The 26273-nt window shown below is 35.2% G+C and overlaps 2 protein-coding genes across 2 annotated transcripts in view; one reads left to right on the forward strand and one right to left on the reverse strand.

Moving 5' to 3' along the window:
* Nucleotides 1-16962, reverse strand: part of necab1 (N-terminal EF-hand calcium binding protein 1) — a 47595-nt gene extending 30633 nt beyond the window's left edge. The window contains exons 1-5 of the mRNA XM_065291020.2: nt 16495-16962; nt 14892-14916; nt 12358-12466; nt 2443-2468; nt 2092-2189 (exon numbers count right to left, since the gene is read on the reverse strand). Coding sequence (XP_065147092.1) covers nt 2092-2189; nt 2443-2468; nt 12358-12466; nt 14892-14916; nt 16495-16581 — 345 coding nt within the window. The 5' untranslated portion in view covers nt 16582-16962. The remainder of the gene's footprint in view (nt 1-2091; nt 2190-2442; nt 2469-12357; nt 12467-14891; nt 14917-16494) is intronic.
* A 2550-nt stretch (nt 16963-19512) lies between these two features.
* The window catches only part of tmem64 (transmembrane protein 64), a 15498-nt gene continuing 8737 nt past the window's right edge, over nt 19513-26273 (forward strand). The window contains exon 1 of the mRNA XM_065290972.1: nt 19513-20846. Coding sequence (XP_065147044.1) covers nt 20151-20846 — 696 coding nt within the window. The 5' untranslated portion in view covers nt 19513-20150. The remainder of the gene's footprint in view (nt 20847-26273) is intronic.

The following is a 26273-nucleotide window of genomic DNA, read 5'->3' on the forward strand; positions in this document are numbered from 1 at the left end:
TCATACAATACACAAACAACAGTGATAACCCAGAGGTGTGAAGCCTGAGATCACAGACAAACAACACCTTATGTTTTATTTAACTCAGTCTTTTGTTTACATTTACTTTTCACAGTTCAGTAGTTCAGTGAATGTTATCAGCCTGTCATCTCTGCTTTAGAAAGAAATGTGGATAGTGAATGTTTATTATTTGCCAAGCTTCTTCAATGTAATAATAACTCATTTTAGAATATATTCCCTTTATCTTGTTGTTATATTGGTGAACAATCTTTTGTCGTATTCCAATAGGAACCTTAAACATAGTCTGAATAGTTTAAATCAAGATGAACAAAGAAGACCATCAGCATTTGCATCTATCAAAAGTACCAGTGCAAAAACACCATCATCAGAAGATCTGGAAGTCCTAACCAGCTACAATATCTTGACCAAAAACCTCACATACATGTAGTATTTCTGACAATATACTTTTAATAAGCTAATGTGCTTCAACTAGACATTAATTGGGTTTCATATTTCCCTGTCTGTCTTGTTTATTAAGAAGGGTATAATGAAGCGGCATAGCGCTGCCCCTCATATGTGACTCTATTTCTGAGACGCTCACATGAATTAAGTGGCAAATCTGCTGGTCTTGGCATCATCGCTTTGCTTCATTATTAATATGAAATTGCAAACAGTCTCGGTTAAAGAGATCTGTGGATACTGAAGCACACAGTGTCTGCCTGTGTGACCCGTTGACGGTCAGTGTAGATTGTCAATGCTAATAGTCACTGAGTATGTTATACTTACAACAGCTAAATGAGCTATATAGGGCGGGCCCTTTTTTAACGATCTAAGCGCATTGTCTAAAGCGCATGGTCTAAACGGGCGTATCTGAATCCACTTTTGCTAATTTAACAACGGGAAAAATGGTTTGTGCGCCGAGCGCACGGTCGAAAAGGGTTGATCATATTCTTTTAATGAGTAATGGGTGTGTTTTTGGCGTAACGTGCATTAAACCAATGAGAGTCTCAGCTCTCATCCCCTTTATAAGCCTTTATGTGCATTGCGCTGCATCAGGCCGGATGTATGATAGAGCCCTAGAGTGCAAATTTCATGTGCGAATTGCGCAAGTTAAGTAAAAATTTTCAAGAGTCCAACTATATGCAAAAATGGCACAATTTATTCACTTCATTTGCACAGGTAAACATAGTAACTGGCTGGCGCCTTTGCATGGCTGACACCGCCGTCGGTGTATGAATGTGGGAGTGAATGGGTGAATGTGAGGCTAATTGTAAAGCGCTTTGGATGGCCATAGGTCTGTTAAAAGCGCTATATAAATGCAGTCCATTTACCATTTAGTAACTATTTTTACAAACAAACCCCCTACTCTTCTGTGTCCCTAACCCCAACCACTATAGTGGGGAGGTCTTTAAAGACTCCCAAAGAGACACAACAAAGAAAGTGGTGCTGAGTGAAATGAAAAAAATAGGAAAATTGTGTCCAGGAAAACACGAATCAATAGATGTAAATTTTTTTGTGACTGCAGCACGACATGCCGTGAGACATTTCTGTGTGTGACAATGTCTGACACATACAAGTATGAAGTAGTGAAGATCCATCATCATCCACACTGAGATTTCCCCATAGTGCATATCACGCAGCGCTTTATTACGATTTGTTTAATATGATGCATCTAACGTTCACAGCAGGGTCTGAGGAAGATGTTGTGAGTGATTAGGGGAAGACAATAACAGCCTCAAAGAACTGATGCAAAATACAAACACATCTCTTATCATATCTATCATCTACACAAACTTCTGCACTAATACAAATATAAGGCTTTACGCTGTTTTTTTATGTCAATATCACTCCATACACTCTCAGAAAAAGGTACATACTAGGACGATACCTTTAAAAAGATCCTGATATCTACCATTTTGGTACATATATATATATATATATATATATATATATATATATATATATATATATATATATATATATAGGTACCTTTGAGGAACCAACTTTTAGGTACAAAAGTGTACAAGTAACCGTGTAAGCAAAGTCATGTCCTTTAGATAATGAATGAGGAGAAGGTTTGGGACAACTTACTTTTTTGGTTTTGTCCATGGCTTTCAGTATGGAGACGTTTAGGTCTTCCAAGGCAGCAAGGACATTTTCATATTCTCCAAGGTGCTGAGAGAAGTACTCTAAAGGAAAATAGAAAATCATTGGGGGGGAATGATGAATTTAATCTTATTTTTTAATCCTACATGTTTATTTATTTTTATTTATTTGAAGACAAACCCAATAGTAAAATAGTAAAATGTTTATGTGCTATAGTTTTCTTATAAACCAACTGTTTAAAATTAAATTACAGCTTTTATGATACTAATTTGACAGTGTAGCTAAAAATATTCAATAAAAGAACTGTAATATTTTCAACAAAAAGTATTAACTCACCACATAGCTCATCTGTGTCCACATTGCTGAAAGCAGACAATAATCATGCATGTTATTTTCTATTCCATAACAAGTATTTTAACATGTTACAATATATCTATATATTTATTTACATTTATTTATGTTATAAAGGTGCAATGAGGGACTTTTAGCAGCATCTACTGGTAAGACCATTTTTGCAACCAACGGCTCAGTCCACAGCTCATCCCTTCTTTTCGAAACGCATAGAGAAGCTACAGTAGCCGCCACAGGACATAGATGTTATCATATGAGATAACATATAGTTATGAGAAGTTTGTCCGCTTAGGGCTACTGTAGAAACATGGTGGTGCAAAATGGCGACTTCCATGTAAGGGTACCATGTATGGAGATTCTAAGGTAATAAAAACAATACAGTAAATTATGTTAGGTCTTTATACACCACTGATAATATAGTTATGTTTATTATAGTGCATTTCTGTCAAGAGATCATCCTAAAAGTCACACATTGCACCTTTAAAGTCCTGTTTACATGAATGCATTTTCATTTTGAAACAAAGCTTACGACAGCTAGCCTCCAACTTTCCTGATGTGCGTTTCTAACAAGCCAATCTTTTTCTTTTGAGTTTGTACAGTATGTCCAGCATAAAACATTAATATGTACCTGCTTTTACTGACAGAATCTATATTTTTGTTATGAATTAAATGGCACAGCTTGACTTTTTTAAGCACAATAATAGGACGATTTGCTGTATCTGGCATTCATTGGTTGTCTAGACTCATAGAGTATGGCAAGAGCAGCTTTATAAAAGGGGACTGTGTGTCACGGCTGAACCGCTAAACTGACTGGGCTAGACCAGGTAGCAGAGCATTCAACAAAAACACAAACTGAAGGAGATCAATAAAGAAATCTTCATATCCCCTCTCATATTCGCTTGCTCCTTGCGACATTACACCACAACAAGACCATTCGTATATTTCAATATGTAGTAAGCAATGTGATTTTGTTATCTCAACTGGTAGAGCTTTGCGTTAGCAGTGTGAACGTTGCGTGTTCAAATATACTAGTGAACAGACATGATCAAATGTATAGCATATGAAATGTACTGTAAGGCACTTTGGAAAAAGTGTCTGCCAAATGAATAAACCTTAATACCACATTATAGTGGATACTTTTCACAGGCGCACTGTATTTCAATGGTAGTTAATCCTTTATATGAGACCCAGCGTATGATTATATTAGTCCCTTTCACACCTCTTTATCTGAGCTGAATTGTCCCTTGAACAGCATAGACAAAGACAAAACTCTTCTCAGACTAGATAATTACACTTTAAAGGAAGAACTTAACCTCAGGGTACCATCATTGTTACACTTTAAAATGCAGCATGAACTTAAATCTTGGTTTTGCCAGTCAATTCAACCTTTTTTATGAGTTTTTAAGATAAGAGTTTTATGCAGCTGTTTTCTAAATGCATCACCAAACAAAACCAACAATTAAACCTGACATCATAACTTTTGTTTCTTATGCTGCGTACACACCAAATGCGAAGAATCACTTTCCGCGCCCTTGATTACTTGCGCGATTTAACTTTGTGTCTTGTGAATTTTTTTTACTTGAGTTGAATATTTGAGGCCACTCAATTCATGCCATTCGCAGTGCCCCGTGCGTGTTCACATCTATTCGCATCTTTCCTTTGACTTTGTATCAGTGGCGGCTCGTAACTGCTCATCTGAGGATGCGCTAATTCAAAATAAGTGTTCGGATTGTCACGTGTGTGGATCCCTTTTCCAAAATATGTGTCCTGCGTGTCGAGAAATCCTATGTGTATCACGTGTTTTGTCAAAGTGCCTGCTGCCGTTTATGATAAAAGAGATGTTCACGTTCAGAAAATACACGCTAGACACTTCCTTAACAGTAAACTCTGATTACGCATGAGATTATGTGAGTATCTGGCAAACGCTAGCATCTCTTTTATCATAAACGCTTTTGATAAAAGACACGTCCGCAGCAGGCACATATTTTGGCCTGACACGTGATGCACACACGATCTCTCAAAGCGCAGAACACATATTTTGAAATGACGAACCACACACATGACAAGCTACATATATGTTGTGATGAACTTCGCATCGTGCGCTTCAAAAAAAGAAGTCACTAGCCACTGCTTTGTATGTAATCTACTCGCGCAAATCGTTGAATTCGCGTTTGGTGTGTATGACCTATTAGGCTTAAATAGCACTAATACACCTTTATTCAAGGTCATTTCAGCTACTGCACATGCGCACAGATTAGCAAGCGCTTCATGCGACTCTGTACCGAGTCCCCCCCAGGAAATCATCAGCCTTTATCCATTGATGATTGGTTCTTTTAACCAGTAGGTGGGACCTTAGGCTATGTTTACATTAATGCGTTTACCTTTAAAAAACACGTTACTTTTGCCACGTTTACGCCTTTCATTTACACTATGCCTCCATTTTCGACCCTCATAAACGGAGTCGTTCGTAGACCCTGTTTTAGTTTAAGAACTCAGACGTTGCTCTGAGTGTAAAGGTCTTATGTAAACGAACAGCTGATGTTAACGTGACAGCGCATCATTTTCAAAGTAAAAAATATTTTTATTCAGGTAAATTGAGGTTTGCAACGGAGGTTTTGCAAAAAATAGTAAACATCTACCAACCAGCTATTATAAACGCTATATCAGATGGTTTTAACATGTTTCCTTATAGATAATGTCTGTTTTATATTAATGTTTGAGTATTGTTGGGTTTGAATATTGTTGTAATGTTGTTTATGTTTTGTGTAAATTTAGTTAGCTTATTACAAAAGATAGACTGTAATTTTAAACGCCATATAGGGCGTTCTAAAGGCCAATATGAAGGGCGAATAGTAATGGGTCAGACATTATTTTCAAGTTTAATTTAAGTTTTGTTTGCTACTTTAAAATGAATTTCGTTTCATATAATTTGTCTCTTCATTTTAATCCATGTTTAGTTGATAAGTTTTGTGAATATAAATTAATAAAAACAATAAAATCAAGGTCATATTAATATTTAATGCTCGTTTAGCCGATTGCGCTTTTTGCTATTTGCTAGCGGAGGACGTGCACGGACCTCGCACATTTTAACTTCTTACACCCTGAAGCTATTTTGGGGATTTTTACCTGGATTTGGCCTACCCAATTTCAAAAGCTTCCCATACCCACATGCAGAGGTTTACATACAAAAGTTTGGTATCATTTTACAGGTAACCCTTTGAAATTACATAAAACACTGTTGAAAGTGCTCAACATGGTTGTATGTGATATCAGTCCTCTAATAAACACAAAAATAAATAGGCGCTTTTTGATGTTTTTTTCTAAAGTTTTTATTTGAAAGTATATAACTCTGGCCCTGGGTATCTCAGGTCCCTGCAGACAGTTTTGTTTGATTCCAGCAATTGTCAGCTTACAGAGGAAAAAGGAATTTTTTCTCTATCATAATAAATGCAAAAGTTATTTTACTCCAAATGAAGGAAGGAATAATTCCCTTTTTGTATACAATTTCTGCCTAAAAACATTTGAAGTGTCCCCATAACCACATACAGTGGAATAAATGCAATTTCTTTATATCATTTTAAAGAAAACCCTTTGAAGTTACATAAAAAGCTGCTGTTTGTGACAAATTTTGTTATTTATGTTGTTTTTCATATGATGAAACACCAAATTTTCTTTTTTTATGTTGTAAATACTGTTTTTGATAGTGTATAACTCTGGTTCTGGGTGCTCTAGCAGACTGCAGACAGTTCTGGTTGTTAGCAGCAGCAGACAGTAAACACCCAAAAAAAGAATGAACTCTTTAGCATGTCGCATTCAAAAGTTATTCTCATTTTACTAAAGGGTGTGAAAATACATTTTTCATATAAATATTAATTTTTTGTTTTGCACATATAATAAATAGCAAGGGATTATATATGCACACAACCAAAGAAAATGCTGTGAATGGACTCATTGTTTAGAGTAGGACCTAAAATAAAAGATGGTGTATCATTTGTGGCTATCTGTGCTATCTGAGGCAGTTCACACTCAAGTTTCACATATGTTTACAAAAGACAATTTCTGGTAGGCTAAAGCTATACTTCACCTCCTAATATGTTTGACTGAAGTTTGCATTTGCTGATATTTATTTTTGCTTCAAGTTCGCTACTGTTTAGTACTGTTGACTTGAATGCTTCCTTTTTAAATCATAAAGACCTTTCTGTTTGGTTTATAACATCAACATTAACCTATTAATCATATTAATATGTTGTAGGGGGAGCTGAAGACTTTTCCAAATACATTTTTATAGGCTCAAAAATAGCAGGGCTTCCCTCAGCACTTTTCAGTTCGGGATACCCTACCACCTTAACCAGGTCATCCAAAAAAAAAAAATTCCACCAAACGCCACATGGCCGAAATGAGAGAAAGACATGGTCCGTCACTGTCTGAAGGATAACTAGCCTGTTGATAAAACATTTCATTCATTAATAATCTAGTACGTGTTCATTTTCTGTCATAGTTTCTTCAAAATTGAGTTTTATTTGAGTGTTTTAAATAAAAATATTTTTATTATGACGCATACGCCCCTCCCCTTTGATTACCACGCCCCCGGCCCACCCACCTGCACAAACCTACCACCTTAACTAACAAATTTTCTGCGGGAAACCCTGAATAGTGTCTGTTTTAGTTGCCGGCAAAGGACCCAGGTATGAATTTTTTATGCACTTTATGCACATGCCCAAATACGTGATTGGTCATGTTTCATGCGTTTATGGTGGTGTATAGTGTGGATGAAGATTCTTTTTAAAATGCCAGTATAAACGAGGATCGTTTTCCTTTAAAAATGCCGTTTTAAATGCAAATGCTCTAAAGTAAACTCTAAAGAGTGGCCACTTGGTAGTTTCGTTGTCCCCTATTTATAGTAATAGGAGTTTTATATCTTGTTATATCCAATATCTTTGGTATCACCGGTTTTACATTTTACACAAATTTTATTATTGTCTAGGTACAAAGTGCAAGGGAATTGGGCACTGTTATGAAGTTTCAGGTTTACCCTCACTATCTGTCCTAATGAAGGAGTGTGTTAACATGCACAGAATAAGCAGATAACTATCAAAAATCTGCTCATAGAAATCTGTTTTCATCCATTTACATGCAAGTCAATAAACCGGCTATGCAGAAAACTTCATTTACATTTGGAGATTTGTCAGGTTTCTCGCAGGCAGTGACAACACTGTAAATATAAATGTAACATGAGCTTGTTTCTCTGCCAACTGCATGAGCCGAGCGCAGACTTTTATGCGTTACTTTGCGGAGACATGCACACATGAACAAAACATGCAAGGTAATGACTAATGAGCAAAAAAATGACCTGTGCCGACCGTATTTTTGCTTACGCCTTTTATGGGGTGTCCCGATTATAATAAAAACTAAAACGCTTTATGCGTTTACATGACCCCACATGTTATCAGTTTATTAAGCATAATCGCCATAAGACTGTGCATGTAAACACACTCAATAATTGATGCTTGGCCCAAAACAACATTTTGTTTGCGGTATAAGAAAGAGCCCACCATTACGTAGGCATGGGATAGTGATTTGTCTTTGAAATATCACATCAAAACCAAATCTGCCCTGGCCACACAATGGATGTAAAATAAAATTAGAAGCACTTTCTCATCAAACACCTACTACAAAGGGAGCACGGACCAGCCAGAACCGCTGCTATGGAAACCAAGATGACTTAAGTGACATGGACTCATTCTGTGTGGAGGTGAGAACAGGAACAGATCTGCTGCTGCGGATAACATATGCTACACCGGCCAAATCTCACAGGAATTTGTTTGATGTGAATCATACAGCAATGAAAGATTATGAAGCCCCGCCCCTAACCCCACCCTTAATTTTGACTGAATGAGATTGTCAAATTACTTTGAATCAGCCATTTATGAATTGTCATGATATTGTGTTGGCTACTTTAGTAACTACACTACATTCATTGTGAAGGAGTGTGAAACATTACACAAAACGACAATTATGCAAATGAAAAGGCATATAAATAGTGGATTACATAAGGGGTACTGTGACTTTCCTCTAAAGTCCCTTTAGGGATGTCGCATCACCAGGCGGCCATGTTTGTAAGTTGTAACGCCTCCGGGAAGTTATTTCAGTCATGCAAGACTAAAGTCCCTTCTTCTTGAATGGGAAAAGATGGATCTCTAAAATTGTGTGCTAATATCACAATTAAACAACATATTTCTGCCCAACAATTACACCTGACTTAAACTGTAGCTACCATAACTTGTGTGTAAAATTACATTAAAACACATTTCTTCAAATGTTGTTTTTGCTACTGCACCAGTCCTTTCAGAAAAACACAGAGTTTTTTTGTGATTGTTGCGGGCAAAAATCTTTGATCTTGCGGCACGTTTTCTTAAAAAATGCAATGAAATATGTGGGATATTTATGCAATTGTATGGAAGGAAATTGCGGGAACTTGCAAAAACTGTTTGCAGCTTTTGCAGCTTTTGAATGATGTTCACGTCCCATAATCACGTCACTTCGTAATGTTCCCATGGCAACTGGGGACATGGCTAAGCTTGTGTGAATTAAATGCGACATTTTTCAACTTTTGCTATGAAAATGTGGGGATTATGAATCATGCAAGCCCCGCATATTTTGCGCACGGAAATCTGCAATTTATGCTGCCAAAGTGTGGTGTTTTTGAAAAAAAGCATCCCCTGCATAAATATGTGGACTTTGGCTGATTATGCGTTGAATCATGCGATCACATAAATGCGTCACTTCGTAATGTTCCCATGGCAACTGGGGACATGGCTAAGCTTGTGTGAATTAAATGCGAAATTTTTTCAACTTTTGCTATGAAAATGCTGGGATTATGAATCATGCAAGCCCTGCAATATTTTGCGCATGGAAATTGCAATTTATGCTGCCAAAGTGTGGTGTTTTTGAAAAAATGCATCCCCTGCATAAATATGTGGACTTTGGCTGATTATGCGTTGAATCATGCGATCACATAATCGCGTTTTTCTGGAGGGATTGACTGCACATGCGCACAGGTTGGCAAGCACTTCATGTGATTCTTTACAGAGCACCTCCAACAGAGAATCATCAGTCTTCTTTATCCGTTAATGATTGGTTAATTTATCTTGGAAGGCGGGACTTGCGTTGCCAGAGCAGCCATATTGAGCATTGCATTGTGCCCTATTCAAAGGGATAGGAGTGCAAAATCTTGTTATATCCTGTCAGGATCCTGTCAGGATCTTGTCTTGTATAACATCTAGTTCATTGTGACAGGTTTCTGACAGTACCATGTTTTGTGTGGGAAAACATGTGGCCTGATTATAAATAATCCATAGCCACGTGTTCCCACACAAAACATGGTACTGTCAGAAACCTGTCACAATGAACTAGATGTAATACAAGACAAGATTCTGACAGGATCCTGACATATCCATCATATTAGTTTTAAATTTAAACAATGGGGGCCAGTTACTTCTTCTTTTTCGAGGGCGCACGACGCAAAGCTCGCCAAACATGTATTTAGCCGTCAAGTGTGTTGTCCATCATGTCAAAATAACTGATTTCTTAGTTGCGCGCCACTGATTTAGCGAAGAAGAATTTACTACAAGACACACGAGAAAGCGTCATCAAGTTATCATCAATTAAGTTATCATAAGATATGAAAACAGACAAAGTTAACGGGTGTTAACTACTCATGTTAAATTAAAGTAATAAACCAATGAAGTGAACTGAACACAGCATGGTACTGAGCATTTGTTTTGTGTAGGCTAAATATGTTTACATTTTGCATTATTGCTTCTGTTCTTCACATTTACAATGCTATGAAATCAGCTGAAGTACCTTAGAATTAAGTTTTGATAAATAGGTAATATTTGTGCACGAAAAAAAAAGAGGAAAAAATAGAATAGAAAAAATAGAAATTGTTCAATTAATTAAATTAGAAACACTATAAAAATTACTTTCTTAGTATTTTTTCTCGTTTTCAGTACAAATATTTAAAAATTCTTAAAAACAGGATTCGTTTCCTTGATGAGCAAAATGACCCAAGAAAATAAGTCTAGTTTTTAGACCAAAAAATATCAAATTCATGCTTAAAACAAGCAAATCTTACCCCACTGGCAGATTTTTTGCTTGTTTTAAGCACAAATTCACTTCAGTTTAATTTTTTTTTGTCTTAAAGCCAGATTTTTTTCTTAGGGGATTTTGCTTATGAAGAAAATGCATCTTGATTTAAGAATTTTTAGATAAACAAGACAAAAATACTAAGTAAGAAAGTAATTTTGCAGAAAATGTTTTGTCCCCATTTTTTAATTCATAGATAACAACAAATGAGATTTTAATGATATTTTGACCATTGAACTAGGAAATGTCCCTGGTTTTCATTTAAAAAATCTGGTCACCTTAACTTAGGGGGCGTGCACACCAAAGCTTTTACGCCCGCAGCCTGAGCATGTTTTCAGTTGTTTCCAATTGAACGTTTTTTAAAATTTTTGGGTGAAAAGCTCTGCTCGTCAATGTCAGTTCTCACACGGCCGTCCAATCACAGTGGAGGAGGGGCGGGACAAGTATCACAGATGCCAAAGCGCTCAGCTGAAGAAAAAGCTGGCATTCAGCATCTTTCAGGTGTTTTCATCCGTGGAAAAAAGCTTTGGTGTGTCCTGCCCCTTAGAAGTGCATTACATGGTATACATTTGATCAGTATGTATTTTAACTGGGATCGAACCCATTAACTTTTGTGCTCTGGTAATTGAACTACAGGCACATTTTTAAAGTCATCCAAACAACTGCTCCGAAATGTTTTCAGTCTTTCGGACATTTATATAACAAAAATATTTCAACACTGTCTATCTACCATCTCTATCTTTATCTCTATCACACTCACAAGCCAACATGGACCATTGATGTGCCTGTGTTTGACTAGCCATAAGCGGGATAAGCATCAGTTTGACAAGACATCAGTTCTTCATCTCTGATCAAATACGAGCCCTCCCATTATCCTCTGTGGATGTTACAGTACAGTCTGTTGTTATGACATCATAAAAACAGACTGGCTGATGGGTCAGTTAAAGCCATAAGCATTCAATGATCTGTAAATTCATACTAACAGCACCAAAACTGGACTCTCAGCTTTTTTGTTTGTTTGCGTATGAGAGTAAAATTTCGACTTGCATGGTCGCTGCTTGGCTTTGTGTCGTTTTACACCACCACCAACAACAACATTGTTTTACACTCTCAGAAAAAAAATGTACAAAAGTTGTCACCGGGATGGTACCTTTTAAAAGGGTCCTAATATGTACTTTGAGGTTTACTTTTTGAAAAGGTACCAGGACAATAGTTGTATTAGGACATTTAAGTAGTTTTTGGTTCTGGGACTAGGATAAGCCCTGTCTGGAAAAATCACCCCTTTGTGAGTTTCCTGCATTTTGTACATTCCCCAGAGAAGCGTAATTTATGAATAAGTTCCTCTAAAGCAGTGGATCTCAAACTGGGGGCCCCGAGATGGTGCCAGGGGGGCCCAGTTTAATAACATTTTATAAAATACATTAATTTATCATGAATTATGTTTAATTAAACCTCAGAAAAATAAGGTTACTAACCAACAGCACTACATTGTATCATTGAATATGTTTTGATTAATTCAAAATTATTAGCTTATAAGTTTTGGAAAGTTTTATGTCACAAATTTTCTTTGGGGGCCATGATGAGATGCACCGTACACAAGGGGGGGGGGGCACACCAAAAACGTTTGAGAACCACTGCTCTAAAGGGTTCTTGAAAAAAGTCCAAGTGGGATGTCTTAAATATCTTTATGTATTTTTCAGTAAAAAGTGCAGATATGTGGAACCCTGTCACAAAGTATGTAAGTGATTGACTTACTCTGTGTTATGAGTATCAATCGTATGGAAAAGCTCCTTTAATTCATCTCCTGACAGAACGCCATCCGAGAAATAAGCCTTGAACTCATCAAATGACAGCTTCCCATCATCTATAGAGAAAAAACATACGGTACAAAACAAAAAAATTGTATTCATATTAGATTTGTATAGAGAACTTTTTGCATCTAAGCAAGTCAAGTTCATCAAACATCAGATTGTTTAGACATCGAGTTAAATCTCATGTGGACACACATTTAAATTTGCATTTATGCATTAAGCAGATGCTTTTATTCAAACGTATGCATTTCGACGACGCTTTTTTACAGTGCATTACATGGTATACATTTTTTTAATCAGCATGTGAGGTCCCTGGGTATTTACAATGCTCTGCACTGTGCTAAGCACGAACACAAGAATACGATTGCAACAGGGCTAGAAGATTATGTTAGTAAGCGTCTGCGCCCAGAGGTTTTGAAATGAACTGTGACAGGTGAGTCATGCCAGGCTATACTGAAAATAGAATAAATGTACTGCTGCACATGTGCGCGCGCTACACACCCACTAATTCACAATGTGAGACAGAATGCAGTGCAAGAATATTAGAGGAAAAAATGTGGCTGGAGTACGAGAGCAAATGAAGGTGAGCATGTGCAAATATGTTCATGCATGATTTTATAAACACCTGTCTTGAGTAATGTATATCAGTATGAGTACTTACTGCTGAATCCTTGGACAAAATCTTAAATCCTCTCATTTTTAAGTCACTTGGGATAATAAGCACCTGCTTACCCATTCAGCAAAAATATGTTTTAAATATATGCTAACATTTTGTAGAAAGTAAAGCTTAATTTAATATTTTTTTTTATAAATATATTTAACCTTCATTTATTAACATATATCTCAAAATTTATTTTAGGGGCAACAAATATATACAGGGCTCAGCGCAAATATTTTTTTATAGTTTTTCAGGTTTTCACTTACCCTGCCAAAATTTTCACTGGCCCCAATAAAAAAAGTCAGTGTCACATATTTAAAAATAATAATTCAAAAGTCAAATATAATTGTATACATATACAACAGACATGTTCCAACAAAAAAAGGCTCCAAACTTTTGTGTTTTAGCTGTAAACTGACAGCAAATTGTGCAAAATATTGCATTGTTTCTTTCGTCGTGTTTTACTTAAGTAAATGTCTGCTTCCAAGATGTTAAATAATATATTGATGAAAATATATTTTAGTGACTGAGGGTGAAGCACTGGCCCGATAGGGCAAGTCACAATACTTTTTACTGGCCCCAACGTCTCTCACGTTTGCCCCAAGCCACCGGGCAGTCCTTTATGTTGAGCCCTGATGTATTAGTGTCGCATACAAAATAAAAGTGTATATATATAATATATGAGTGTGTGCTGTGTGTAATCATTATGTATATATACATATACACACACATTCATGTATGTATTAAAGGAACATTGACATGTGTATATATATTTATGTATATTTTTATATATTCTATATTATATATACATTTTAAAAAAGTATATATACATTAAAAAATCTGAAATGACTATATGTATGTGTGTGTGGTTAAATATACATAATAATTACACTCAGTACACACACATTATGCCAAAAAATCACTTTTATTTTGAATGCGATTAATCACGATTAATCTTTACCAAGCACTAAGTTTCCTGACCAAAATATAAAATTATCAAATTTAAGGATACAATTATAAGTATGTATAAAATATACAATTATAAGAATATTTTTGCAGTTGAAAATATATTTCATTTTAATATTTTCAAACTTGTTTGTAACATACCAATTTTTTCTTCCAATGCGATGTGAATATAAATGCTTAAAAATCTATTTATTTATTTATATCTATGTATTTCAAAATGTCCAAAAAATATATTGGTGAAAAAGATATTTTTGTAAACATATTTCAAAATATATTTTAGCACATATACTGTATATTTTTGGGCCAGTTTTTGTATATTTTGAAATATATTTTAAATTATATTTGAAAATATATATTTTTTGCCATATAGGTAATGAATAAAAGTATAAGGCACACCCCCGCCCTGCACTGTCAGAAAAATTGTAAAAAAAAAAATGGTTCCTTGATGTTACTGGTGCAATACCCTTTAAAAAAGTGCACTTTTTTACCTACCTTATTAGTACCTCTGAGGTACATATTGGTACCAAATGCTGTACCCAAAAGCATTGAGCTCATAAAGCACAAACTGATTTTTAATGCTGATCAGTCGCACCAATCCACACCAGCTAAAACCAAATCAATGTGGAGGGGAGCACAAATTGGTTTGTTGTGACTGTTTTCAAATATTGACTATCAATAAGGAACATATGACCAGTCTAGTGTTTCCATGACAACAAAGCATCAGCATTGACTGGGAAGGGACAACCACTAAAACCTACAGATGTGCCATATGTGCATTTTCAAAGTCTATAATAAACAGTTTATCACACAGGTCAACCACATACACAAAATAGTAAATGAATACGGTATCTTACCATTTTTGTCAGCTCTTCTCAATATCTGAAACCAAAAAGGAGAATATCAGTACATAGCCAAGTGCAATGGAAAAATTCAACCATGTTGATAACGTAAAGGGATGTTGGTGCTGTAAATGATTTAGTCAGAGTCCTAAAAAGAGCAGAGATGAAAGATAGAGTAAAGTGTTGATGCGTATATTGACTTTGAACACCCTATGCTCAGGCATGCCGTGGCAGTCCCAATTCACAGCAAGAATATTCACACTCTAAATATATGGTCCTTTGGTAGGCATGCCAAGACTGAAATTAGCCGCCTCCTTAGAGGAGTGAAAAACTATGCCAACACTCGGTCTGGGAATGGTGCTTCCTTATTTCGCTATGATAATTAACAATATACACACACGTCACGTATCCAGTGAAACTACAACTGGCCTTTACCTGATGCCTTTGAAGTTAAAGAGATAGTTCACCCACAAATGAAAATTATGTCATCATTTACTCACTCTCATGTTGTTAGAAACCTGTGTACCTTTCTTTCTTTGTTTTTTTTATGAACACGAAGGAAGATAATTAGAGGAATGTTTGTAACCAAACTGATCATGAGCCCCATTGACTTTTATAGCAGGATAAAAGAATTAACAGTACAAAAATTCCTCAACATATCTTCTTTCGTGTTCATCAGAAAAAAATAAATTTTAACAACATTAGAGTGAGAAAATGATGACAGAATTGTCATTTTTTGTTGCATTATCCCTTTAAAGTCGCAAAACTGAGACTATTTAATATCACATTTCAACACAAATATTATTTAGCTATTATGAAATATAAAATATGAATATAGTTATTGCAAATGTGCATGCATGAGTTCCTTATCACCGTAAATAACTTAAAATTAACAAACCTATGAGTCGAAACAACCCAGCATTGCTTTAAAACAACCCAGCATAGGTTTATTTAATAACCCAGCATGTGTTCTGGCCACTTTGGGGTTAAAAACAACCCAGCAGAATTTAGATTTTGAATATATATATGGAGTTTGATGGTTTCTTATCACCATCACTTTAATATCCAGCCAAGACTCCAATAATCGGTTTATACGATCACATTTTGAAACACAGATTCATCAAACTGAACTGTCTTAAAGATTACTTGATCAGTGAATTGATGAATAATTGAATAAATAGTTTTTATATTAATTGTTTTACATGTTTTACAATCAACGAATTCTTTATTTAAAAAAAAAAAGAGTCAAGAAATGTCAGTACTACTGGTCAAGATGCTGGATAACAGCATCTATGTGTGAATTATGTCTACGTAATAGACAGAATAAATGAATAATCAAATTAAATTAAATTATTGTAAATATAAATGTATAAAAAAATTATTTCATCAAGATAAATTTCACCATTTTAATATATAAATGAGTAATTATTAAGCAAATTAACATAACTCTGAATATCTTAAAAGAGATATGTTTGATAAAGTAGTCATTCAAATGAATATATCTCGAATGAATCCACCAACAGGTTCTTATAACAATTTATAACAAGTGTCTTTATTTATTTCTCGTTATCGTTAAGTTGATCATAAAATAGTAAAACAGTTTATGAAAAATACTTACATCCAAAAATATTGACATTCCTTTTTTTAAATCCATGGGAGTGCAGGCTTCATCTGAGAGTGAGTGCACTTCGTCTGAACAATCCATGTTTATTCCTTGATGAATGCAACACTTTTTGTTATAATAAACCCTAATTCACCAACTCGATTGCGAGTGCATGCAAAATGAACGCGAGCGATATGTGCACTGTGTCCGCTTTACTCCAGCGAGCCACTGGTCCTGATGCTGGCTGCCACCAATCACGTGCGCTTATTACTGTGCGCTGTCACACGCATTATTATTTCCTCATTAAAATCCTCATCAGCAATAATAACTGTCTCACCATTACCTTTCTCACGGCTTAGGAAAGATAAAAAAATATATATACATTTCAAATGTGATCTAACATTGAAAGGCAATATGTTCGCGCATTATCGGCTATCTGTGCTTCATACAGTTCACTTGAACTAGTTGGTTCCGACTCTGTTGCTTTCATCTCCCCTTCGCTGTAAATCAATTACTGTTAAACAATAAAAGCAACACTTTTCACCGTGATATAGCGCGTATACGGCGTATAAAGACTTTATAGCGAAGTAGCAGCGCCACTTTGTGGTAAAATATGGCAACAACACAAACGTCAAGAAATGTAATGATATTAGGATACAATTGTTCTGATATCTCAGCTTTTTAAATATTATATAATTTTTTTGTGCACTGGAGATTTCTATTGAATAATTTGCTCATAATGGGGAAATGTTACATTTATAAATGTAAATATGAAAATAAAGCCAATGTTTTCTGTTTTTCAAAAAGTATTTTGTATTTACTGTAAATCTTTAAGTGGAAGAATGTTATTTAACTCGTTGAAGGACTTTAAACTTTTCGAAACCCCTTATGTTTCTATATATGTTTTTTTATTATTATTTTTATCTTATGTATTTATTTTTTATCTCTTTTATTTACTTCTTCCTTAAAATTGTGATTTGTTTTATGAGACTGTTATCTAACATTATCCTCCTAAGACCTGGGTTTTAGTCTGTCTTTTTTTCAGATTTCTTCCAGCTATTTTGGGGTTAGGAAGAACCAATAAATATAATAAACAATTTTTTGTCCACGTTTGTGTACAACAGGTTCCAGTTACACAGAATAAAGTATTATGGTGAAAACAACAACAACAACAAAAATTGATGTCCACATATGTGGAAAACCAGGTATTAGGAGGTTAAATTATGTTTTTGCCTGTTTGTAATTGTCTACTAATGCACAATAAAATAAAAAATTATAGCTCACTAAAAACTCTAACGAATTAAGATAGTTGTAAAATGCCACGAAAGCACCCATAAAACAAACACAGCATTACAAACAGCAACTTTTGTGCTCAACGAACAAACAAAGGCAAAGAACTGAACATGCTGTGCAGACATTGTCATTCAAAAAACCTTTGATCAAGGTCACAATCTCTTTTAAATAGTCTTAAGCCACACCCTTGAGCATTAGTCATTTTTGTCTATTACATTGAGACTGGTTTATGGACAAAGCCAAAAGATGACCTCGTGTACATCAACGTGTCACTGTTAGACTGAGCAGTCATTAGGTCTGAACTGCTTAATGTGGCTTAAAAGACACTTTTGCACCATATTAGGCAAACATTGTTTTCTCAAGGCATTCCCATTATCTGGGCAGCTAACAGTCAAATAATAAATACTGATAAACTCATTCAAATGTAATTTCAGGAAAGTAGGGTAAAGTCCAATGTTTCCAATGTCTTCCCAAATATTCTTTACAGCATAGAAATAACCAAACACTTATCTTATTATCGTTCAATAAGTGTAAGAGATACTACACAGCGAGTAATCCAAGAAAGACAATGGTGACTGGCCGTGATAAGGTCTCTTCGTATATTTTTGGTGTTTCTGTTATTGTGCCTTTAGGTTGTTTGTAAGTTTATCATTTTACATTTTTACACTTCAACGTTTTACCATCTTGCCTCCACTAGGATGTTTATATAAAAAGAAAAGGAAATTACGCTGGTGGGGGACTGTATGTATAAACATAAGACAAAAATAGGACAAAACACTCTAAACAGGAGAAACATTGTAAACATATGAGCCAGGCCAATATTTAGCTAAATAATTTATATTTTCTGTTTGTTTAGTTTTTTTTCAGTGAATTTAAAGTAAATAAGTAATTCTTTACTTTTTTAGTAATTTGTGCACTTCTCAATTAATTGCTACGATTACATTATTATTACATTATTTGCATTATATCAGACAAAAATTTTTTAAAATAAGTAAAATAGAAAAAAAAAACATGGCAGTCTGTGATTTATTTATTGTAGTGTGTTTGTGTCTGTTTATAGCGTGTTCTGTGTGTTTTAGTGGGTTTGCAATGCAAATTAAATTGAAGGATTCAGGTTGGTTTTGATTTTTGGCTTTGTGTAAATGTACAAAAGAATCGGGACACATTGTGGTTTAGGTTAATAATAATTGCATAATTCAAGTCCCTTACAAAAAAATTAAAACAACAACCGTAACAAAAAGAACAAATATGCAGGACCGTGGCAACTCCCTTCCTCTTCAGCATGCACGTTAAATATTGCTTTCTTACTACAACCTTGACTGTGACGTTTACAAAAAGTCTAGTTACTACTGCTGTTTTGGAAAAATCCTATTTTTTACAGTCTATGGAAAAAATGATATTTAACCCCACACAGACAGTCGTTACCTGTTCTCGCGGTACTGTGGCGTGTGTGCGCGTAGAACAGTTCTGAATAGATAGGATACAGCTACGGCCAAATCTCGCGATATGTTGGTTTTGGGTTAGGTGCTGGGCTAGGATTAGGATGAAACAGCGGTTCTGTTAGATAGAACACAGCCTCGGCCTAAATTCCATCAAATTTTGGGTTTAGGGAGAGGTTTTGGGTAGACGTAGGATGAAAACAGAGATTTTCACCGTAGCTGTATTCCTTCTAGCCACAACCGCGTGGAACGGCAGATGAGATCACGTGATGTCGTCGCATGGAATTCTGGGAAACAAACATAGTGGTATGAATAACGCTCGGCGTAAACATCGATTACATATACGGACGAGAGCTCGCTGAAGACTTCAAAAAACCAAGAAAATAACTCCGTTGGCTAAAGAAACCACCACATTAGCGCGACTTTTTATTATTGTGAATGTGCTTATTTAGGAATAGTGATTTGACATGTTAAGCTGTACGAGCGGCAGCAGGACTTCAGGCTGGACTCTGGATCATCATACTGCGGTGATGTGTGCTTATACCTGAAATCTGGAAAGTTGAGCGCGTGTGTGATTCACAAGCCAGATTCAATAACAGTTGAGATCGGAACACTGATACGATCGATTGGGATGTCTAAGGGAATTTTATACTCCTGATCTAGGAGATCATGGCACTGGTGAATGATCAGCATTTGACACGTCTGGATCTGAACTCCTTGAAGTGGTCCGACGAGTTTAGATCATTTCTGCCCAGATAAACGCGCTTGCTGCTATTTTACACATTGACTTTTTGTTTTTTATCCTAAAGTATTTGTTGCGTATCCCTTTTCCCTAATTGATTTGCTTAGACTTATCAGAAGTGACCGTCGCTTCCTGGCAACGTGGAAAGTCGAGGGTCACCATATCGGACCAGTCATTCATATGAAGCGGTAAGAAACATGTGGAACTCAGGGTCAGTGCAGGGTCTACTGAAAGCCCTGAAGCACACGGCTGGTAAAGGGCAGATCCAGCTGAGCCGTTGGCTCCACCGGACCCCGGACTCTCTGGAATGTGACAAGATTGACATCTTGATCTGCAATGTTTTTGATGAGCGAGCAAACGGCGGAAAGTCGGAGTCGGACACCGAGAGCCTTTCCGACACCGGTGTGTCCTTCACCCCCGAATTCAGACACCCGTGCTGTATTACCACCTGTTGCTGTAAAAGCGCCCTGCTGGCCTGCATCCTGACCGCGGTTTGCTTCTCATCGGTGGCACTGGTGCGCCAGTATCTAAAGGACGCTTTATTGTGGGTGGAGAGTTTGGACAGTTTTGTGGGAGCCATGCTCTTTATCGTGGGCTTGATCTCGGTGTCGTTTCCCTGCGGCTGGGGATATATCCTGTTAAACGTGGCCGCCGGGTATTTGTACGGGTTTGTGCTGGGTATGGGTCTGGTGATGGTCGGGGTTTTGATCGGGACTTTCATTGCTCATGTGGCGTGTAAGAGATTACTGACGGATTGGGTTTTGAATAAGATCGGCAGCAGTGAACAGTTGAGTGCTGTCATTCGGGTCGTGGAGGGGGGAAGTGGACTCAAAATTGTGGCCTTAGCGAGACTCACACCGATTCCTTTCGGTCTACAGAATGCAGTCTTTTCGGTAAGTGTCATTGCCTTTGATGTCTTGCTTGCTTACTTATTAACTTAACAGGTAACAGATTCATATATACAACAGTTGGTTGTCCCGCGGTACCTCGACTAGGCATGGGCCGGTATAAGATTCTGGCGGTATGATAACCTTCAGCAAAAATACCACGGTTTCACGGTGTTGCGGTATTGCCATTGCAACACTAAAATGTGTTATTTTCAAATGCCAGGTACAATAAAGCCTTAAAATTATAATATGCTTTCAAAACATATATAATATTTTCGTAATATATATTAAATGTAAACATCAAATCAATCACATGACTTCATGATTTAATGAATTTTGTATAAGCACAGCTCATACCTTGGAGACGGTATCACAGAACATTTTAGTGGTTTTGAAACCTTGACTGTTTTAAACCTCGGTATACCTTGAAACCAGTACCCGGCCCATGCCTAACCTCGACGGTATATCGCGGTACACACGCCACACGCTCCAGAGTATGAAAAGTGATTATTGAACAAAAAGAATGTAAAAACGTATGTTTGTTACATAATTTTAGCAATTAAAATGTATTTTAATAAGATTAAATTGATTTTACGAAATCAAAGCATTATCGCATCATCACACATTATTTATCGCATCATTTAGCAAGTTATCACGTATCAACACCTATTTTCATTAATATTGAAGATAAATGCGACATGCGCAACCCTACCTCAAGGCATTTCATGGTATAATCACAAAATATTTTATTTATTTATTCGTGTTCGTGTACACGGTTTTCCTCTTTTATTCGTGTCATTGGGCGCAAATGTCTCTTTAGTGTCACCCACTAGAGCAAAACTTTTTTTGTGTGTAATTTTATGTATTGCTTTCTCAAATTTTTTTACTTTTTTTACAATTGTCATTTTTGTGTGGGATTGAAATTAATTTCTGTTAAATTGTAGACATTTTTTTTTTTTTAGAAACCAATACATAAAATAATTTCCTAACCCAAATCCTAAATCTAACCCCAACACAAAGCAACAATGGTAAAAAAAAAACTAAAATAACAGGAAAAAGCCGTTCTTGGGGAATTTGTGCTGAGTGAAAGACATTCATGCACACTAACAAAACCATGTCCAAGAATGAACACAAATAAATCAATCAAATATTTCGTAACTATACCGCATATCGCATTTGTCTTCAATATTAAAGAAAATATGTGAATCAAAGTTCTTTAGTTTTTAGACATTTTTCTATACGTTTCAATGAATGTTAACTGAAATGTGTTATTTTATTTAACTGTGTATTACTGTGTATTTTATTTTATAAGGGTTGTCAATCAATTACAGTTTTGTTACTGGAATAAATTATGTGGTTTGCCGATATATCAAAGTAGCCGCAATTAATCCCACACTTATTTTGGTTGAAAAATTACCCACAAAAGATCATTTAAAATATTTTCATTGGCTTTATTGTATTGGGTGAGAAAAACATTAAATAAACATTATGAAAAGTAACGTTAGAGGCGCAAACCTTTAGGTTACATTTTAACAGTCACATTTCTTGTTTTTGTGGGATAGCACTTTACAATAAGGTTGTATTTGTTAACAACATTAGTAAATGCATTATCTAAAACATAAACTAACAATGAACAATATAGTCTTAAAGCATTTTCATTTTTTGTTAATGTTAGTTAATGCCAATACAATTGTTCATGTTAGTAAACTCTGCATTAATGTTAACATGTCCAATACAAAAGTTAACAGACACAGAGATTAACAAGTGCTGTTGATGTATTGTTCATTGTTTGTTACCATGTTACCTAATCCATTAATTAACGTTAACAAATCTCATCATAAAGCCCATCATTAAGGCTTCAATAGTCATGAAACTTGTTTTCTTAAACTTTTTATCTGAATTGGCATTTGTTTGGAAGTGTTTATAAGCACTAAATTAATGTGTTAAATATTCAGCCATAATTATTGTATGTTCTTTTTATGTTTGTCATATTATATATCTTATATAACTTTCAGTTTTTTGTACTTTTGCACTACACTTTTCATACAGCAGGAAAATGACACACAGCACAAAGGTCTGTGATTAATTGAATAGAAGTGGTGAAATAAATGTGTCTGTTAATATTTAACAGTCGAGTGCCTTTATCCAGTTTAGCTGAAATGAAACGGTTAAGTTTCCTTACCCAACCAGATTAAAATCAAACACAACTGCTCTTAAATGCAGGATCAGAGGGTAAATACAGTCTCACTGTAACTTTACCTGCTTTGCACCACCACAATAATACATTTTTAATTAGGTGACACACATGAGGTGAAAAACCAAGGACAGTAACAAACACTGATGTACAGTGTCCCGTGCACTGTTAAAATTCCTATATGAACTCACATTTTTAAGTCGAATCAACTTGAATTTACAATTAATTTCTACTTTTATAAAAAATAAAGTTGAAATAATTCAATTTTATACAAAAATGTAGATAGAAAGTAGAACTTAAGTGTAAATTTAAGTTGATTCGACTTAAAAATGTAAGTTCAACAAGGTTTTTTTTAAGTGTGTTTATCTTAACATATTTTTCCTTATTGAGCTTTAAATAAATTTTTAATGATACAGTTTCTTTACTTAATGCATTTTATGTGCATTTTATTGATGTTTAAAGTAAATTTTATGAGAATAATAAAGTAAAATCCCTTGAAACTATATTTTAGTTAGTTAGTTATTTAAACCCTATTTAAAGTTAAAATACTTGTAATCACTTCGAATGTAGCTGCAGCTTTTGTGTTTGTCATATATGCATATTCAGTAAAAGTTTACGGTCATTAGCATTTTTTCTAAAATAATATATATATATATAAAATAACTGAAACTGAAAGTCATATAAGAAGTTAAGAACATAAAAAAAGGATGGCTGAATATTTAACACATTAATTTAGTGCTAATAAGGATGGACAAAAAAGAAACTTTCAAACAAATGCCAAATCAGATACAGTTTAAGAAAACAAGTTTCATGACTATTAAAGCCTTAATGGTGGGCTTTAAGATAAGATTATATTTGTTACCGTTAATTAATGCATTAGGTAACATAGTAACAAACAATGAACAATACATCAACAGCACTTGTTAATCTCTGTCTGTTAACTTTTGTATTGGACATGTTAACATTAATGCACAGTTAACTAACATTAACAAAGATAAAAATGATGTAAGACTATATTGTTCATTGTTATATTATTGTTATATATTGTTTATATATAAATATATATACTCATCTAAACGTTTAAATAACAAATTTACATATAGTGAGTTTTACTGTGACTAAAAGTTTTCAAAATAAAAAAAAAATTGTCTCCTTTGTAGTCACCCTTGTTAAAATGTATTGGATTTTATCAAGTAGCTTCTTAAGGTCTCACCCTGAGACACTTTTTTTGTACTGAAGAAATTCCATCTATTCTGGCCTCTCCTTCTCCAATATTAGGTCCAAGTCAATCTTAAGCATTTTTAACGAAAATTATTTCTAATGAAAGACATAAATATGTTGGCAAAATAATAATACATTTAATAACTTTTTTTTGAAACATTCAAAAATGTAAACATTCAGACATACACCTTTAACCTTTTGATTTGAGGTCATATAAATCATTTCAGTCAAGTGAAATTTTTTTGAATGTTGTGGATATTAAATTGACTGATTGAACTCTTTGACCTTTTGTCTGTCTGGAGTATATTTGACTGTTGCTTCTAAGCTTTGCATAATTTATTCACTGGATGTTCAAATGTTAATGTCTTCCAGCTCTTGAAGTTGTTTTTATATGGTGATGAACAAATTCATTGGTCCAGGTTAAATGATTTACAATGCCAGTGCCTTTTGTCGAGCGATGCAAGCTAGTTTGCCCTAAAGCGACTGGATGCATATAAGTACATCCAGAGTCCTTCCTTTGTTTTGGGACCATTGAATAGTTAAGCTTTTTTTATTCAAAAGTCAAGTGAAAAGTGACCCTCATTACCCAAGTGTACGTTTGGCTGATGGTTTTATCTAAAGTGACAAGGTATACATTTCTTCACTATGTATGATCCTTGGATCGAACCCATGATATACGCTGCTAGCAGGTGACACTGATTTATTTTTTACATACCCTCAGTAAACACATTCTATAGCAAGGGCTGGATTACAGTCTGCCCTCCGCTTTTTGCTGAAGCAGAATTCATTAGGTTATATAGGTAACCCAACACAGTCGGCACAGCTAGACAAAAATTTAGCTTGACAGCCATTTGGAATGAGAAACCCACTTAAAGTAGGAGTACATCATTTTGAGCTCATTCATGAACATTAGGAGTTACACATCATTACCCTTATGTGTTGGGTAATCTTACACTGCATGTATTGTCTGCAGGCTGTCAGTGAGCAAAACTTGCTTTGTCGACTGGATTTGTTTGATGTCTAACTACTGGTCATGTTTAAACTATGCAAATCTATTACCTTCTGAAAGACTAAATGTTAGGAGTGTTGGTTTAAAGATAATATTTGATCATGGTACAGCCGTGTATGTCTACTGCAGGTGTGTCGGGACTCTAGTTTGAAATATCAATGGATTGCTTTGTGCTATATATAGCAATTACATTTGTTATAAATGTAAAGCATTTGAAAGATGGGTGTTAACCTTCAGGTTTTAGTTTTGGTTCTGAGAAACATCAAGATCATTTCAATAGCTCGAGAAGTGCACCCAAAAAAATCTGTCGTCATTCACTCGCCCTCATGTTGTTTTAAACCTACAGGAATTTCAACCACACAGTTGACGCTACCCATTGACTTTCATAGTATTTTTTCCTACTATGGAAGTCAACTGTGTGCTTACCATCAATTGTTAATATTAGGGCTACAACAACTAATCAATAAAATTGATAATAATCAATAATGACAACGTCACAGGCGCCCGCACCACCGTTGAACAGCACAGACAATGCATCCAATGCAATGTTTAAAGAAAGGCAGCGTTGCCAGGTTTGTGGCATTTCGGCTGAGTTCTAAATTGGCTACTTTTAAAATGTTTCCACCAGTTGATGTTTTTCTTCTGGTTAGAGATGGAGGAATTTGGTTTATTAGTTGTGGTATTTGGGCTGTGAATAGTCATTAGGATGCTTTTGGACTAATTTCGAATGGCCATTGGGCTGGTTTTGTTACGGAGATCTGGCAACCCTGACAGGACAATGACGGAAGCAAAGGGGCAAAATAACGCTGGTTATTAAAGATCTCATTTCGTCTTTTAATATTAGTGAGTTTGTATTTGTTTATACCACAAACGAATTATTTGTTTCAAAGTAAGGGGAAATACAGTTTTTTTTTAGTACTGTAACAATGTATGTATCCCTTTCATACCATTACGTAGGGGTGGGCGATAAACCGGTAGACAAAATTAACCGGTAGAAATTTGTCAACCG

This window comes from Paramisgurnus dabryanus, chromosome 19 (assembly GCF_030506205.2).
Source record: "Paramisgurnus dabryanus chromosome 19, PD_genome_1.1, whole genome shotgun sequence".
Lineage (NCBI taxonomy): Eukaryota > Metazoa > Chordata > Actinopteri > Cypriniformes > Cobitidae > Paramisgurnus > Paramisgurnus dabryanus.